Genomic DNA, 16,739 nt, shown 5'->3' with positions numbered 1-16,739 from the left:
AAAAAAAAAAAAAACTTAACCCGATTTGGAACAACGAGAGTTGATAGTTACAGAATTTTCAGTTTTCGATGAACTCTCCTTTTAATGGTAAGTATGGTGAATTTAGGGTGAAATATACTTTAATGTATTTTTTTAGGAATGCTAATGATTACTTGATCTATTGTCGATAAGGCTTTAATTGATAGACCTTATCGATGACTGATTTAGCATAGAAATGTAAAGGTTTAGTTATGCTTTGCGCTGAGACGCATTACATAATCAAGTGTGTGCAGTTTACCTTACTTATGCTTTCACCTTCGACATCCCATATTGCTGGTCGCATAAAACCTTGTTATGCGAATATCTTCGATATATCTGCGCGTGTTTTAACCAAATTTGTCTGACAGACTAGCACGAATAGGTCTATGCAGACTCTCATTTTACAAATCGCGCATCACAACGAAAACATGCGGGGAGCCTCTCTATTTACACACTGAGCTTCTGAGCTCCATCCAAGTTTATTCTTCCGAGGTAACCCAAGAAATCTATCAGTGATGCGAAAAGACTGTCCAGTCCATGCTGCTCAGACCGCGCTTAGTTAATGAATTACAATGAAGCCGTGAAAATAGTTTGATGGATTGTTTTGGCGCTAAAGCATATAGCAAGTGCTTCTGTCATATATTTGCTGCATTTTTAATGTCATTATTTAAAAAATTATGCCTTGAGCATCTGATTTCTCCTCTGTGATTATGTCCTTTAAATATATAAAGGCTGGTTCTTTTACTGTCGATGAGAGACAATAGTGGTATTACAGATTTCTAAACAAATATTTTAATATTAAAAAGGAAACATAAGCTATATATTAGAGCAATTATCGAACCGTCATTATCGTTTTACCGAAAAATTTTATATTGTGATAATTATCGATATCGAATTATCGCCCAGCCCTAATATATATATATATATATATATATATATATATATATATATATATATATATATATATATATATATATACATACACACACACATATACATATAGGGCTCGAAATTGCGACCTTTTTGGTCGCATATGCGACCTCAAAATATATTTGGGACCATTTTTGCAAGTGCATGTAATTGTGTGCGACCAGTTTTTACTGCAAAATGTTCCCAAATCTGCGCATGTGGTGAGGCATTCACGCAGAATGCATCTCTGCACTTGAAACATGAAACGCAGTACTCAGCAAAGGTTTAAAACAGTTGTCATGTCAACTTGCTGCAGTAAACAAAGCAAAGTCCGTAATGCTTGTCCCGCCTTCGCGCTCTTCTTATTGGCCCACTGCTCTAACACTAAAATATCAGCTGTCAATCACTCAGTCAATGCCTTCTGGCTTGGGGTGACAGAGAGCAACTACCACGAAAAATTGCAAAGCGCTGAAGATGAGAATGAAGATAACACTGACAAATTTTGTTTTAGAAACCATCTAATTACAAATAATGACACATCTTAGTAGTGATCATGTGCTGAATGTTAATCCACCATCTACACTTATCGAAGAGTGGATAAAAGACTTCCATTGGCTTCAAGTCCGCTATGAAAAGTCTGTGGGATAGAATTTTCCGGTAACTGCGTGCCACTACTAGCATGAGAGCTTCAGTTTAATCCTTCATTTAATCGCCAGATGCTGTCCGCCGTGCAAGTGACAGCGATATGTAAAATTTAACATGTGTGATTTCCCGGCCGCAAAAACATCATTAAATGAAGACATAAATGATATTTTTAGAGGAATTACACCTTATAAATACAGTAAGTGACTCATTCAACATCATTTGGAGGTGTCAATGTCACTGAGCAATGTATGTGAAACAATGAAAAGACTCGTGCAGCCGCCTTTTCTTCTCTCCTGAACTTGAAAATATGATTGACAGAATCGTAGAAATGCTTGATTAAGATTGTCTAGGGGGTCGAATCGAGATCGCGATCTTTTAACGATGAATTGTGCAGCTCTAATATATATATATATATATATATATATATATATATATATATTTTTTTTTTTTTTTTGCTTGTTAGTTTGATTACTGTTGATTTTAAATGCAATAAATCCGTTTGTATAAAACTTGTAGTAACGATGCTTATAATTGGTGAGTGCGACTAAATTTTGGCTGATGCGTCTAAATTTTTTTAGTTAGGAGCACCGGTGCTACCAAGAAAAAAAGGTTAATTTCGAGCCCTGTGTGTGTGTGTTTTTTTTTTTTTAAAGGTAATACAATTTTATAGCATTTTAAAATGAATGTTTTTATCTTTTTTAATGTTCTCTGTCATTTTATTAAGAGCAAACTAACTTTTATTTTAAAACTATTATTTTTACTGCATATTATATTTATCTCAGTCTTTGCTTGCTTTAGTGATGTTTGCCAAGGTTTGCAAGAAAACTCCTGAAAAACATGTTGCTCTCCATGAACTATATGGGTGATTCTATAGTTGCATGTATATTTAGTGACCAAAGCAATCCTTTTTTCAGCTTTTAAAAAATTGTTATGCTACATTGTTACATTTTCGATTATTTATAAAATGTGTTCATCATTTTCAAAGATTACATTACGAAGAAATCATGATTTCTTGATGTACGAATTAGTCAGTGTATCTTTCCATCATGTATCATTGTGCAATGAAAAATATTTTATTTTGCTTTTCTTTAAAAAAAAAGTAATTAAAATTCACCAATATTTTAATTTTAAATGTTTAAACTGTAAACTGTCAATACTATTACAACAATTACAAAAGGAAAACTGAATATTTCAATCACACATTGGACAATTAAAAAATATTTTAATCCTGACTTCATTAGTATTATGTGATCTTTGCAGTTATAGCAAGTAATGTTTGGCTAAAAAGCTGTAAAATTGATACTGTCAATTCAGTAACAATTTAGTAACTACCCGTTAGGATTTTTTTTGCTATGATTTATTATTAATTTCTAAACATTACTAAAATCATCCATGACAGAGTTGACAAACAAAAAAAAAACTTTTCAATCCCTAAAGTTAAAACATTTAATCATGTATGTTTGGCAAAAACTGAATTATAAAAAATAAATATGCTTTCTATAAGATACTGGAAATAATTGCTGTTTTTGAAATGTAAAATATACATGCAATATAATTACCCATATTGCTTTTAATGTATATAATAATCTTTACAATAACTTTTGTGTTGTCACAGTGCTGGAATTTACAACTTTAAGATGATACCTTCAAAAATATCAACATTGCATACCATTTTCTATATTTTGTGATTTAAAAAAATCTTAATGTTATTATTAATTATAATTTAATGCACCAGAGCCAATATAGACATTAGTTTTTTTTTTAACTATCATAAACAAATTTTTGAATAGCAAATTTTCTTTGCATATTAGCCTACTTGTTAGTGGTAGATATCTAATACATTATCATTTATAGCCTATCAAAAAAAAAATCTAAGTTTATTTCGCATATAACATGTTTTAATCGACACACACAGCGTTTCAAGTGCTTTATCATAGCGCTCTGTGTGTGCGCGCGTCGGCCTGCTCCTTGAAGCATCTTGAATTATCAATATTTATTCTATTCATTATTGAACTCTGAATTTTGAATATTGTATTGCACTATTGTTGAGCACAACTGTGAACAGTAACAGTTTAAGATATCTTGTGTATGATTTTGACGTTTTTCCCTTATCAGTTAAAAAGTCCAATAACAGAGGAGATCACATGATAATTTGAGAGATTTAAAGGGGAAAAAAAGACAACACATCAATCGTCACCATGTTACATGGCTTTCGTATTTAATTAATCGAGTCAGTAATATTGAAATGAGTTCAGTTACTAACTTCTCGATATTGTTTATACAGATAAGGGACACGCAGCAGCGTGCGTCAAGAGAAGAGCGAACGTTTAGAGAGTAAAGCAAAAGCAATACTATGTTTATATGTGTAGAAACAGGTCTCAAAATGAACCTTTTTGCTTGGTAGCACCGGTGCTCCTAACATTAAAAATGTAGGCGCATCAGACAAAATTTAGTCGCACTTATAAGCACCATTACTACAAGTATTATACAAAAATATTTTTTGCATTTGAAATTAACACTAATCAAACAAGCAAAAAAATATATATGCAAGCGTGAGGAAAATATGTCTCAACGAAATCCCGTTATCACAAGAATATAGATTTTTTTTTTTTTTAAATAACTGAGTGACCAAAAGGTACATGGAGCGCTCACCGGCCCTGCACACACTGTTTGACATAAATGAATCTGTTAACAATATAACTGTGCTGTTCTCACAAGGTGGTGTTTGATAATGCAGTGATGATTTGACATGTACTGTTATATTATATGCATACATCATGTTAATAGCCATACCGGTCTTCATGAGTATTGATATTAGTTTACTCTGTGTAGCCTATTTGCGATGGCTAGCTCTCATGCTAGATGTGGCACGCAGTTACCGGAAAATTCCATCCCACAGACTTTTCATAGCGGACTTGAAGCCAATGGAAGTCTTTTATCCACTCTTCGAAAAGTGCTGAATGTTAATCCACCATCTACACGACCACTAGTAAGATGTGTCATTTGTAACTTTAGATGCCATGGTTTCTAAAACAAAATCTGTCAGTGTTATCTTCATTCTCATCTTCAGCGCTTTGCAATTTTTCGCGGTAGTAGCTCTCTCTGTCATCCCAAGCCAGAAGGCATTGACTGAGTGATTGACAGCTGATATTTCAGTGCTAGACCAGTGGGCCAATAAGAAGAGCGAGAAGGCGGGACGAGCATTACGGACTTGGCATTGTTTACTATAGCATGTTGACATGACAACTGTTTTAAACCTTTCCTGAGCACTGCGTTTCGCGTTTCAAGTGCAGAGATGCATGAATGTCTCCCAAATCTGCACATGTGGTGAACATATTGTAGTAAAAACTGGTTGCGCACAACAATTTTTTGCACTCGCACAAATACTCCCAAATATATTTTGAAGTCGCATAGGTAAAATTTCGGGCGCATATGCGACCAAAAAGGTCGCAATTTTGAGCCAAAAAACATGTTTTTTGAAGCTCACAGTTACATCTTATGCTGCTTTCTCAGTTATGAAATGCATCGCAAAAAAAAAAAAATGTTGTTAACTGATGTAGGGGCTGGGTGGGCCAGAACCACCAAGGTCCCCACGTGGAGACGGGCCTGCATTGGTGAACAAAGACTTTGTTTAATTTTAATCTAATTTTAGCATACAAGTTAGCCCATTTTAGTTTTCGCTTGAAAAGTAAACAATGTACTATATTTTCTAAAGAAAAAAGAAGTTTTAAACTGCATTGTTTAGAGGAAGTTGCAATGGTGTAAATGTTGTAATTTTCAGTTAAAACAATCTAAAACACCTAGACCCAAATAAAACATTTACAAACATCATTATGAATATGTATCTCAGATCCCCTACTCCACAACAAATCCTTTAAATGTAACCGTATTCAGAAAAAAACTGATGAAGCACATTTCAGATTTAATTAATAAATAACCATCTGGAAATAAATCGACTATTCTCTGGAATACAGCTGCTATAAGTAAATCCGGATACTCATGACCCAACGCTGTAATTCAGCTTTGTCATCAAGCAATTGTAAAATTTTAAAGGAAATAAAAGTTTTGTATAGAAACACTGACTGCACCTGTAAAGACAGCAGTGTATGGTGTTTAAGAATCTCACCTTCATCTTGGTCTCTCTGTGGGCCTCTGATATCCCGTTCTCTATCGTCTCTGCGCTCCCTCATGTCACGCCGTTCACGACGATCCTCGCGGTCAAAGTCTTCACGACGAGAGTCTCGCCAGCTGCTTTGTTCTTCTCCACCACCACCTCCGCCACCACCTCTCCTCCAGGCACTGCCCTCTTCCCTGCACACATACACACATTATACAGTTACACTTCTTGCCAACAGGCTTACATTTACATGACATTTGCTAGGTAAAAAATATAATTAAAACAGTAAAATTATGAATTACGAAAAACTTTGCTATGTGAACATATTTTGAATGAAATTTTGCTGTGATGGCAAAGCTGAAATTTTAGCATTTTAACTCTAGTCTTCAGTGCTGTTCTAGTATTGCTGCTCAATCAGTATTCCATAACTGTCACCTTCGGACATATATCTATGATGACAGCTAAAGAAACTTTGATAAGCCAAAATGTGCATCAAATAATCCGACATTTCTGAAGAGTCATGTGACACTGAAGATTTTAGTTGATGGCTGCAAAAAATGGCTTTGAATCACAAGAATGAGCACCAGTATTCAATATCAAGCAACATAATGAACTGTTTCATACAGCTAAAAATAGCTAGAACCAAATGACACCTGAAGCAAGACGCATTAAATTTAGAAATGACCTCACATGCTCTTACAAGTCAAAGAACATGCATAAAATGCACAACTGTGACAGCTGTTTGCTTTGAAATCTGCTGGACTCATGTTAAAGTTTTCTTTCAGAAATCCTTACATCTTAACAACTTCTGTTTTTCAGTTTCCCAAACACCTACAAAGGCTACGTCAGTCTGTTGATAAGCCTCTGTCATCAGGCTCATGTCATCGAGAGTTTGTCCAATTTGGCATGTAAAATGGAGAGATTGATTGGCTGTTAAGCTGTGGTTAAGATGCAAGTGCAAAAACTGACGAAACCAAACAAATGACTCAAGAGGGAACACAAAGAATCTGACTCATTTCATAGCATTTCTCAAATATTTCCAATCGATATGGATTACCAGATTATCAGACATGTTTGCACAACCAAAACCCTCTGTGGTGGTCTACAAAGTACTGTGAAAACTGACTGCAAAAGTTGCTTCATTTTGCTTTCTATTAGGGCTGAACAATAAATTGCATGTGACTGTCATGTGCATTATTTAAAACAGGCTTTCTGCAGGTTTCATTAAGTTAAATTCAAGACGTGTTTAAGACCATTATGAATGACATTTTAGTCTTAAACAGGGCTAATTGCTAAGGATATTTTTCGAATATCCAAGTTAGAAAATATTTTCACTTGTGAAAATGATAAAAATTTAATAAACCAATAATAATACTTTTGTTTTTAGATTTAAGGGTGCTTTCACACCTGCCTTATTTAGTTCGGTTGAATCGCACTAGAGTTCGTTTTCCCTCTTGGTGCGGCAGGAGTAAATGTAGCAATCACACTCGAGTGCGCACCAAAAGCAGACCAAAAAATGCGTAGCTCCTTGAAGAGGTGGTCTCTGTACGCATTCAAACGAACCCTGAAGCAGTTTGTTTGTAGTGAGTATATGATCCGAACTAAAACAGACCCAACCTTTTTGGACTAATCCATCTGCCGAAGGCCAATGTGCTGTGCATTATGGGATATGGAAGTAAAATATTTGTTGACAGCACTTTACCAACAGAAAGAGAGAAAAACATTACCTGATAGATTGTTGGTAATATTTGATGATGACCATGTCGCAGATTAGCAAAATTAATTCATGCCTTCTGACGTGCTATGCGCCATCGGACCAGTCTGACCAGTATAATCGAAGCTTTTGCTAAATTGCAAATGTAATTGTGTCGATAAATCGCTTAGCCCTACTTTGTATGTGTTCTCAGTATTAGTGTTTCAGTACGGTCTGGTGAGGCTATTGTAGGTACAGAAAGGTAGATCCTCTCAGACAGGAAAAGGACACATTCTAATTTCAGTGAGCAGTTGTCCGTTTGCTGTTCAGCACTGCTTTTTGGTCAAAACAGACAAGACACGGCACGTTAGATCTTTTGATGTCAGCTTGGTGTGTTCCCGATTTAAACATGAATAGAATTGACACCATAGAAAACAAACATGACTGAGCTACTAGCAAATTAGATCAAAACAAAAGACAATAAGACAGAATTATCTGAAAGTAGAAAGATTTTCACCTAGCAGAGCGGCGTTCTCTAAATCGTTCTCCTTCCCGCTGGTCATCTCCATCACGCTCGCCACCATCATCATCATGGCCAGAATCACGAGGAGGTCCCCAGCTTTCCTCCCGTGCCTTCTCTCGCTCTCTCCATCCACCTGCAAAAGTTTACATGGAGGATAAAATAAGATTATACTTGCTGCTGTAAAAGACCATATAAACACCGTCTTCATCAATTAATTATTGTGATTTCCCTGTGATTCGATCCCCTTTAAACTCATATGCTTGACAATATAGGAAAAAAACATGCCTGCACCTGGTCTTCCAAGAGGTTTCCAGGGTCTAGAGTCTTCTCCACGACGCGGGCCGGAGTCATCCATACCCCTGCGGCCCCCCCTCTCATCATCTCCCCCTCTTCTGGGGCCCCAGTCATCATCTGCACCACGACGAGGGCCTCTAGGTTCATCCATGCCTCTACGGGGCCCGCGATCATCATCAAATCCTCTTCTCGGGCCACGGTCGTCATCGCTTCGTCTGGGGCCGCGGTCATCGTCGATTGGGCGCCTTGGCCCCCGGTCATCATCCATCCCACGCCTTGGCCCACGGTCGTCATCGCCTCTCCGTTGACCTCGGTCATCATCAAAGCCTCTCCTGGTCCCGCGGTCATCATCAAAGCCCCGTCTGGGTGGACGCTCATCATCACCTCCTCGACGTGGACCTCGATCGTCATCACAGCCTCTGCGGAGTCCTTTTTCATCTGAAGCACCACGACGAGCACTTTCTCCACCTCTTCTGAAGGGTAGGTCACGGTCTTCCCGATCAGGTTCCTCACGGCCTTCTCGTCCTTCCTGACGCCAGTCCCTGGGGTGAAATAAAAGCAGATGCTCAATTTCAATACCTGGTGTCTTTAACTGTATTTGTCCCTCTGCGTCTACCTGGCGCTTACCGGTCAGGAACAGGACGTCGCCACTCTGACTCTCCCTCACCTCGTTTCCTCCAGCCACTTTCTTCCCGCTCAGCCCATTCCTGTGTTAAATATTTTAATAATTTGAAAAAAGTTACTGTGCTCAGCATAAATTAGTAAACCACTCAGATCTCTCTTCCAAGATAATATATTTATAGGATGCTTCACACACACACACACTTGCACGCACACACGCACACCTTCATTTGTGTTTACTAGAAAAAAGGTCATCTATTTAATGTTTCTACTGTACTCTTGATCAATAGATGCAACAGTGTGCAATCTTGCAAAGCTTAAACTTCATACGAGATACCTTGTTTGGTTTTTCTTCTGGTGCCCTCCTCTCCTCCTCCTTACGCCGCTCGCGCTCCTCAATTTCTTGTTGTCTGGCACGCTGCTTTCTTTCCTGTTCCTCCAGCTTGCGCAGACGCTCCTGGTATTCACGCTCTTCCTCCTCTCTTTGCTCCTGTTCCAAGCGTTCGCGCTCTTCCCGTTCTTAAAAAAAAAATTTTTTTTTAAAAAAGCAATTCAAAAAAAAATTTAGATCATTGAGAAAAAGCAATTACACATTACTTCAAGATTAAAAAAGAGAGCTATCATTTTATGATGTTTTCTTTTTTTCATAATCTGCAAAGAAACTTAACGGTTAATTTAATCAAAGCAATGGAGGGTTAAAAAAAAGAGCAACCTTTTTTAAGCTGCTCCTCACGGATTCTTTGAGCTTCCTCCTCTTTTTGGTGATAGAAGGCCTTTCGTCTGTCCTCTTTACGCTGCTTCTTCCGCTCCTCAAGGCGCTTTTTCCTCTCCTCAACCAAGCGTTCTTGGAACTGCTTGAGTTTTTCCTGGATACATGAAAATTAAAGCTTAGCTACCTAAAATAACAACTTTAATAAACATGGAATTTCTACCTATATAAGTATTATTTTAAATGAAGAAAAAAATTAAGAACATTAAGAAATACTACATCATCAAATCGTTACTTTCTGAATCCTAACCTAACCGTGAAGCAAGTGAAGAGCAACAACACCTCTAATTCTAAACAATGATATACTGCCCATAACGGAAGCAGAATTATAACCTGCAAATCAATGACTGATTAAATGCCATGAAGTTAAAAGTTCTGTTTACCTCATAGATGAAGCTTCGAGCAGCTTTAATTTTGGAAAGGAAGTTCTCCTTGTCCTCCATCATCCTGGACATTCTCTGTTTGTGTTCTAGTGCTTTCTCACGCTCCATTTTCATGTTAGTGATCTGAAAACATATACACACACACCAAATTTTAGCTTTTTTGCCCAAAACAACATTTGGGCGATGTCATTATCCAGGCATTAACAACACAAGACCTCAAAAAATATTGCAAGCTACAGTTAGAGAAAAAGTATGTTGGGGATTTGAGGCTACTTTTAGCCAAAAATTGAAACATGGACCAGAGGGCAAAGTAAATGGCATGTAATTCAGACAAGAGCAAAAAGCTATATGCAATTATTACCCTCTCTTCCTCCTGCAGCTCCCATAACTCCATGTCTTTGATGCGCTGCTCCTCATAGGCTTTTTTGATCAGAGGAATCTCCTCAAGGCGCTTGGCCCTCTCAAAGTAGTCAATCTGGAATATGTATAATAAAATTACTCTAGTGTAAGGTTTGGTTGTAGTCTACTCACCTGCACAGAATTAAACCTAATTCATGCACACATGTTAACCAGCATGCTTAGCATGTCATTAACAAGTCATTAAAGCAGTACCTTCTTCTCCTGGTTTTTCAGACGCTCCTGAAGTTCTTTCTTCTCCTTTTCAAGTTGTTCTACTTGTTTAGCCATGATGAAGTCAGGGTCCAGTTCCTCTAGATCCTACAACACAAAATGAAACCATTTCAACTAACAAAACACTTTAAAATGTTACTGCCATAGCATTTTTGGGGAAAAACAAAAAAAGGTTCTAAGTTAAAATGTCCACTGCCCTAACAAACTCAGTACCTCAATGTCAATGTCTTTGAAGGCTTTGGCTCCCAGCTCAGTCTTCTTAATCTGCTCCAGTCGCTCACGCACAGTCTTCTTCTTGATCTGCTCGTGTTCCTGCATGATGCGCTCCTTCTCTCGCTCTTTGGCCTCTTGTCGGAGTCGCTCCTCCTCTGCTTTGCGCACTTTCTGAAGTTCAGCCTCACGCTGCTCCAGCTCCTCTTTCTCCCTCTGGATGTTGAGGCTCTCCAGACGCTCCTTTCGCTCTTCAATTGTCTGTCGGCGTGCCAGAATGCGCTGGTGCTCTTTGCGGGCATTCTTCAAATAGGCTGTGATCGCCTGTTGTCTCTGTTCCTCATGGTCTTGCTGTGGACAAAGTTCGAATGGATCAATTAACTGAAAAATCAAACTAGGAAGCAGGGAGATAACGGATAAAACGGAGTGGCTCTCTTACCAGGATGGAAGCAGGTTTGATGACTTGGATGGCTTTGGCCAAGGAGGATGACATAGCAGTGAGCTGATTACGTATCTGTTCAGAGGGCATGTTCTGTAGGAATGGACCTACTGGGGAATCTTCTTTTGTAGAGTAGTTCAGATCAGAGCCAAAACTCAGGGTACGGGATGAATGATCAATGCGTACCTTTAGGTTTAATAAAAAATGTGTATAAATTTGATTATTTGGTGATTCTCTTACACATGCAAATACCCAAACACTAAAAATTACTCAGCACACATGCATGCTAAAAACAATTTAAGACAAGTGAAGGTGAGAAATTGATTAATTACAAAAATTATTTTTATGGTACCTGCAGATCACAGTGCCGTGCTGCATCTACAATTGAGCGCTCCAGCTGGAAAGCGTCAACAAATGGTACCAGAGATGCCAACCTGCTGAACTCAATGCTCTGGTAGATCTGAGCCACCTGTTACATTTATTGCCGAAAGGAAAATGAAATGAAAATTAGCAAAGTAAGTGGGGCAGGCACACATTCTTCAAACAGGTAATCTGGGGGTAGATTAAACCAACTTGTTGCAGCAGTCTGAGGATTGTGTTGTTCTGCAGGTGAGGAACATACTGCTGCAGGTCTGACTCCTTTTCAGCTTGGTCTCTCACCCAGTTCAATACCTAAACAACAGGAATCACAAATGTGTTGTCATCAATAAAATCATGACATTGAAGACTTATGTGTCAACATAAATATGATCTTGAGCATGTAATTAATCTCAAATGCAATAAAATAACTGTGGTCACTTGCATAAACATATGTAAAGACTCTCAAAACTGTTATTTAATCTTCAGGCAGCTAGTAAAAAGTAATTACAAAAAAGGCTAAAATTAGAGTCTCCTACAGTTGAAGAATGAATTGATAGTCACACTACACATGTAATGGGAAAAACTATCTTTGTAATTAAGAACACAGACTGAGTATTTTTTTCTAACTTGGAATAAATGGATTGGGTGTTTCACCAATATGCCTGGATTTTTTCTTGAATTGTAACTTTTAAATTTAATGTGTATAAATATTTATATTTTCTTTAAAAGGCAATCTTCTTAAGCAGGGGTCAACAAACTTGTTCCTAGAGGGCCAGCGTCATGCAGGTTTTAGCTTCAACCTTAATCAAACACACCTGTGGCCTGTTTTAGTAAGAAGATTCAACCAACTCAGAGTTTAAACTTGAAATCTGAGTTGATTTACAGAGAGGATAAAAACTCTGGAGTTTTCAGTTTCAGAACAGAAGATCTGAGTTGGGTCAATCAACTTTGAGTAGACCAACTCAGAGTTAAGCGTGCACACCGTGACTATAAAAAGGCATTATCAATGGAGCACAGATATTACGAGTGACCATGGCAACGCCTGAAAAAAAAGAGATCACTGTTTCTTTCTCCAGCTGAACTTGATGTGCTCAAGCAAAGTTATAGCAAATATGAGCATATATGTTAAAAAGCAACACTGCTGCATCAGTGAAACAGAGACAGTTAGCGTATGAAAACAGCTTGAGTAAATGTGCAATTTTACATGAAAGTTAAAACATTTGTGTAACATTATAAAATAAGTAATGTTCTGTGTGACATTTTTAAATTTTACACGTCCCCACTTTTATACACGTTGATCAGTTTTAATAGATTTAAAAGTGCACTTGTGTGTCTGCCTTTTTATTGATCAAGTGATAGAGGTTGATATGACATTTAAAATGTAAGCAAAACTAAACAAGTTTTTTTTTTTTAATATTTCCATTAATCTAGTAAAATTACATGTCCCTGTCGAAGGTCAGTGAATTTAAGCTATTTGTTTATTAAGAGGACAAGCCGTTCTCGTACGTGACTGTTCTTTGTGTGACTAAAATGTAGACAAAAAATAGCTGTTTCCAACCAAATATGTTAATTACAAAAAAAAAAAAAATCACTTCCTGATTAAACAGCGCCAAATATCAACATTAAAAGCAGAATTTACTGCGGTAAAAGAAGCTGCATCAATCTTTGCTTTACTTAATAAATGAACTTGTGCCTCAGAAAACAGTGCTGACACACAATGAACACGTGGGGGCGTTTGAAGCCATGAGACGCGGAGAACAGACACTTGCTCCAGACGCTCTGAATGTCATTAATAATATACATAATACATTAATTATATACATTATACATATATAACAAGCTAAACAAGGTCTTTCTAGGAATACTTGAAACACCCAGGCAGGTGGTTTGAGACAAGTTGGAGCTAAACCCTGCAGGGCAACAGACCTCCAGGAACAAGATTGGTGGCCCCTGTTCTAAAGGATTTGCAGCTCCCCATGTTTTACTGTTTATAGTTGTTGTTGTTGTTAAAGTAAATACAAAGCATATGCAAGATCTGTAAGTCTCTTTTTGCATGAGAAATTATGCAAGTAATATTTTCTTTTGGAAACTCAAAATATATATAAAAAGGGTTGGACACTTGCAGCCAAGGGGTAAGCGGTCTTGCTTTTTATATTTAAAGTAGAGCGGTCAACATTTTTGTAACTGACTTAAGACTAAAAAGAAAGAATATTGTGACTAAGCTTAGTCTAAATAACAAGCTAAGTAATGACATCTTAAGGTTGATTTATACTACTGCATCAAGCGCACACGCATGCTACGGCGCAGCCTTCGCGTGGACGCATAGGCCTCGCCGATGCGCACCTCTCAAAAAATGTAACTACACATTGCATGTATAAATACACAGCTATGCGTGTTGCATGCGCCGTGGGTCACACCGATCACTTGACACAAGTATAAACCAGGCTTTAAGGGCCAATCACACCAAACACATATTTCTGTGTTGAGGAGCATCTTCTGTTTTCTAACAAGTGTTTTTTTTTTTTTTTTTTGGAACTGTTTTTATTTAAGTTTTTATAAACATAGTATACAAATAACATTTACTTAAAATGTTTACAATCACAAAAAAAAAGGAAACAATTAGAAAGAAAATAATAATAGATATAAATTATTATAATAGATAAATAATAGTGACAGCTTAAAGAAAAAAAATATATAAATAAAAAAAATAATAATTTTAATAAAAATAAAAAGGAGGGGTGGGATGAACAAATAAATACACTCCAATATAAAGGCAATAACTATGACAAAGACAAATCCCCTGACAGCCTTTCAAAAATCAACTATGTACATTTCGATTAATGCCCACGGCTGTTGAAAAAAGTCTGATTTCAGCAGCAAATCTGCAGTCATTTTCTCAATATATATATATATATATATATTTCAACCTCTGTGTCCAGAGTTTTTTTTTACAGTTTTCAGTATTTCTTTCACTTGTCTGTCTCATTCATTCACTCGGACATTAATTCCCAGCTCACGTAGTTGCAGAGCAGCATCCACCAGTGTAGAGAATGTCTTTACTCCCGTCTCAAGATAGATCCTTATCTGTGCTGGATAGACACACTGCACCCGCACATTCTTCGTCCTGAGCTGTTTCATGTCGTCTTGCACCTGTGCTCTTTTCTTCTGTAACTCTGGTGAGTAGTAATTGTCAAAGTAGAACCGTTTCACATTGTACATTACCTCGTTCTGTGACCAGGCGTGTCGTAGGATTGCATCTTTAACAGCAAACTCCAAGAATCTCACTATTATTGATCTAGGGGGTGCAGAGGGATCTATGTGCTCTTTCAATCTTTATGTACAATTCCTGAGGCAGTTGTAGAACCTTCACAGCCCTCGGGTACTTGGCATATTCTCAAATTATTTCGGCGAAGTCTATTTTGTAAGTCTTCGCATCTTTCTGTGCGATCCGCCTCACATTCCAGCGGATATCGATGTGCCCTTTCATGCCGCATCCCGGTCTCCTCAACAACTCTGATACGTTCCTCGGCCTCTAATTCTTTTTTCCAAACCGTTTATTTTGCATTTCGGGTCCTCAACTGAAGTCTCCAATTTTGTCAGTGATGTTTTCGTTTGTTTATGCCTGTCTTGATTTTCTCTTCGTTTCAAACGATTTCAGTTTGTCCATCCCTTCAGAAAGCTCGGGCACCCGCGGGCTAACATTAGCTTTAGCTTGTCCAGCAGGGCTAGGTGATTTTGTCGTCTCTTTCTCCGTATTTAAATTTTTTTATGTACTCTTATATCTCGTCGACATACTCATTCTGAAAACTCTTCTTATATTAGAACTAGTTACCTGAATCAGGATTTATTAAAAAAATAAGATGGAGCTTAACTTTTAAGCATGCGCCATCTCTATTGCGCCACCGGAAGGTCTAACAAGTGTTTTGAGCACCACTTATGCTCCCTGTGCCCCTCGCATTTTAATGAATTGCTGCACCTTGCATTTTTGCTGTTGCACACTGCGTTTTCATTTCCTAATCAAATGAAAGCAGAGCCGGGGTTTTCATTGCGGTGACAGCAGTGTTTGTGTTGTCAAGATGACTACAGTGACTTTTAAAGATGGAGGAGAAACTAGTAGTTGCTGTTTTTTGTTGTCCAGTATGTATTCTGTATGCCTTAAGAGATCTTGAATATCACAATACTATTAAATATTACAATTATAACAATATCAACAGCAACACACACATACACACAATATGCAGCTGATTCAGTTGTGGTGTAGTGATATAAAAAACACCACAAAACTGTTTTCCTTGTCAACAAAAAAGGCAGTGTGGTGTGCCTCATGTTTTTGAAACGTAAAAGTGTGTTAGGTGTGATCGGTCTCTTACGATGTTTGCTAACAGTATACAGTACAAGTGGAAAGTATTTCAAACTTATTCTCATCCATAAAACCTAGGAATTCAATTTCAATATTTTAGGACCTATACACTTCCTCTGTATAATAATTCAGTTAATAGAAATTAGTCTGGTAACAGTTTTAACAAAATAACATTATAATGTTCCACTCACCTTAGTCACTCTTCCACACAGTTTAAGAGGGTGAAAGTCCACCTCCAACCAGTTGTAGAGTTCTTTGACTTCAGGGACAACATACTGAAGCAGGTTAAACCTCACCTATGGTAAAGAAAACCCCCAAAATGTGTTATTTATAATTTTTTTTTTTTTTTCAAAAAAATCATAATGTTGCAATTAAAAAATTTCACATCACCATTTACTTAAAAGCTTTGGTTAAACTGACATTCAACAACAACAACTTACAACTTTATGTAAAAGATCAAAAAACTCTTAGGTTACAATAACATATTCACTTGTTCTTGAAAATTTCTTGAAGTCATAGGATTTTTAACAACATGAGGATTAGAAACAAAATGACCAATAATTAGATCAGTAAGACAAGAGATGGGCTATCCTAACCATGTCATTGATGAGACTCTGGCGGGTAGGTGGAGACTGGAGGCCAAGTAGAGTAGCCAGTCTGCGATGTTTCTCCACAATGATGCCATCCATGTCCAACAGCCGAGCAATATCAGTACGCTCAGGCGTGATGGGAATAGACAGAGTGGCCAAAAGCACTCGAGTAGACATT

At 37.4% G+C, this 16,739-nt stretch overlaps 1 protein-coding gene across 3 annotated transcripts in view; it reads right to left on the bottom strand.

Moving 5' to 3' along the window:
* eif3a (eukaryotic translation initiation factor 3 subunit A) overlaps positions 1-16,739 on the bottom strand; it is a 33,592-nt gene that overhangs the window by 2,478 nt on the left and 14,375 nt on the right. Inside the window, exons 7-22 of one of the 3 annotated variants that reach the window (XR_015504946.1) lie at positions 16,568-16,739; positions 16,163-16,267; positions 11,825-11,923; positions 11,604-11,720; positions 11,252-11,437; positions 10,816-11,163; positions 10,585-10,689; positions 10,334-10,447; positions 9,973-10,095; positions 9,533-9,686; positions 9,158-9,339; positions 8,827-8,906; positions 8,197-8,741; positions 7,900-8,038; positions 4,048-5,883; positions 2,027-2,165 (exon numbers count right to left, since the gene is read on the bottom strand). Coding sequence is in view for 2 of the 3 variants with exons in the window: in NM_199820.2 (NP_956114.2) it covers positions 5,699-5,883; positions 7,900-8,038; positions 8,191-8,741; positions 8,827-8,906; positions 9,158-9,339; positions 9,533-9,686; positions 9,973-10,095; positions 10,334-10,447; positions 10,585-10,689; positions 10,816-11,163; positions 11,252-11,437; positions 11,604-11,720; positions 11,825-11,923; positions 16,163-16,267; positions 16,568-16,739 (2,660 nt within the window). In the remaining variant the exon portion in view is untranslated. 3 annotated transcript variants of the gene reach the window in all.

Source organism: Danio rerio, chromosome 13 (genome assembly GCF_052040795.2).
Source record: "Danio rerio strain M-AB ecotype USA chromosome 13, GRCz13ab, whole genome shotgun sequence".
NCBI lineage: Eukaryota > Metazoa > Chordata > Actinopteri > Cypriniformes > Danionidae > Danio > Danio rerio.
The sequence above is the reverse complement of the archived record's forward strand: the minus strand, read 5'-3'. Positions and strand labels throughout refer to the sequence as shown.